General features: G+C 48.0%; 1 protein-coding gene across 6 annotated transcripts in view; it reads right to left on the reverse strand.

Moving 5' to 3' along the window:
• The window catches only part of KALRN (kalirin RhoGEF kinase), a 683,571-nt gene that overhangs the window by 393,004 nt on the left and 288,999 nt on the right, over positions 1 to 1,568 (reverse strand). For all 6 annotated transcript variants that reach the window (XM_055084868.1, XM_055084895.1, XM_055084874.1 and 3 more), the window contains exon 8: positions 402 to 533. In XM_055084868.1, coding sequence (XP_054940843.1) covers positions 402 to 533 — 132 coding nt within the window. The remainder of the gene's footprint in view (positions 1 to 401; positions 534 to 1,568) is intronic.

Below are 1,568 nucleotides of genomic sequence, written 5' to 3' on the forward strand. Positions count from 1 at the left end.
GTGTGTGTGTGTGTGCGTGTGTGTGTGTGTGTGTGTGCGTGTTCACACATAGGGTGAGGTAGGGTGTGTGTGTGTGTGTGCGTGTTCACACATAGGGTGAGGTAGGGTGTGTGTGTGTGTGTGCGTGTTCACACATAGGGTGAGGTAGGGGTGTGTGTGTGTGTGTGTGTGTGTGTGTGTGTGTACACGCATGCACACTGAGGCGGTTCCTGCCAATGGCTGCATTTTGACATCATCATTAACAGATCAAGGATCTTAAAGATGTCTCCAGAGGGAGAAAAATGGCCTCTCTTCTTCTTAGTCCAACTTAGGCTATTTCACAGCACACAGGACGGTACTCTTGCCACACCCCCATACCCCTATACACAGCCAGGACCCCTGGGTGTCCACTGGGTTCTCACCTCTGTGTAGGCCTGGGTCACCTGCTCATACAAGGACTGGTGGTGGTGAATCGCCAGCTCCAGGTCCTGCATCTCAGACGGCAGGCCACCTTCGCTGCACATCTTGCACCAAGCGTCCACTCCCGACAGGAACTGGAAGGAGATGCCGGCTGGGTCAGTGTGGGAGCACTGGGGGCGGGCAATGGGCAGATTATGTACAGACAGTCAGATACCTTGGGAAGAAGCATCAGGAACTCTGGAAGCCTTCAGAGACCACTGCAGACAGTGGAGTTTTTTCTTTAATATTACAAACACCAACCCCAGGTAAGAAGTCAGACCCAGTACCTGTTTAGGAAGTATGGTTTCCACAAAGAAAGATGACTGTTATGAAACTGCTGGGGATGGGAGCTGTCTTCATGTTCAACAGGCTATATCCACACACTGATGATAAAATACAGGTGTGCAAACAGCTCACTATATGACATGTGTATGTGAGAGCTTCTTGTCCTGTGCACACTCACAGGTACAAGTGAGAGGCAACATATAATGAAATGGGATGTTTCCACACATGTGCTTTATAGTGCGGACATTGAGCTGTGAAGAGTAGCAAAGAATGCCTCATTCAGGCCCATCAGGCACCCCAGGGAACTTGCAGAGACCATTCCCACAGGGGATGGAGATTAACACTCAAAAAGATCCCTGCTATTGGGTCAGAACCCCAAGGGGCGGGAGAGGGGAGGGCAGCTCAGAGGGACAGACTGTACTGTGTCTAGAGTGGCTCCTGGGATGTGATATATAAATATAGATCTTGACAGACATCAAATTATTTAAAAATTAAAATTAACAACTGTGGGAGACTATGGGTCTCCATGCACAAAGGGTGAGCTAACTGAAATCACTCAGATTTATTGGGTGGAAAATACACCTCTAAAATGCAAATAATTCTTCACCCAACAGTCTGGAGTGGTTCTGTCTGTGATTCTTCTTGCCTGGGTGCACAGCTCCATTTAAATTAATTGCCTAAATACCTTTTTATCTCATTGCCTAGAACAGCTCATCTGAGGACAATAAAGAGCTGCCTAAATAAACGCATTGAAAAAATAGCCTTGAATCCATTGCTTGCGTGTGTGTGCGTGTGTGCGTGTGTGTGTGTGTGTGTGTGTGTGTGTGTGTGTGTGTGTGTGTGTG

The sequence above is a fragment of the Physeter macrocephalus genome, chromosome 1 (genome assembly GCF_002837175.3).
Source record: "Physeter macrocephalus isolate SW-GA chromosome 1, ASM283717v5, whole genome shotgun sequence".
Classification (NCBI taxonomy): Eukaryota; Metazoa; Chordata; class Mammalia; order Artiodactyla; family Physeteridae; genus Physeter; species Physeter macrocephalus.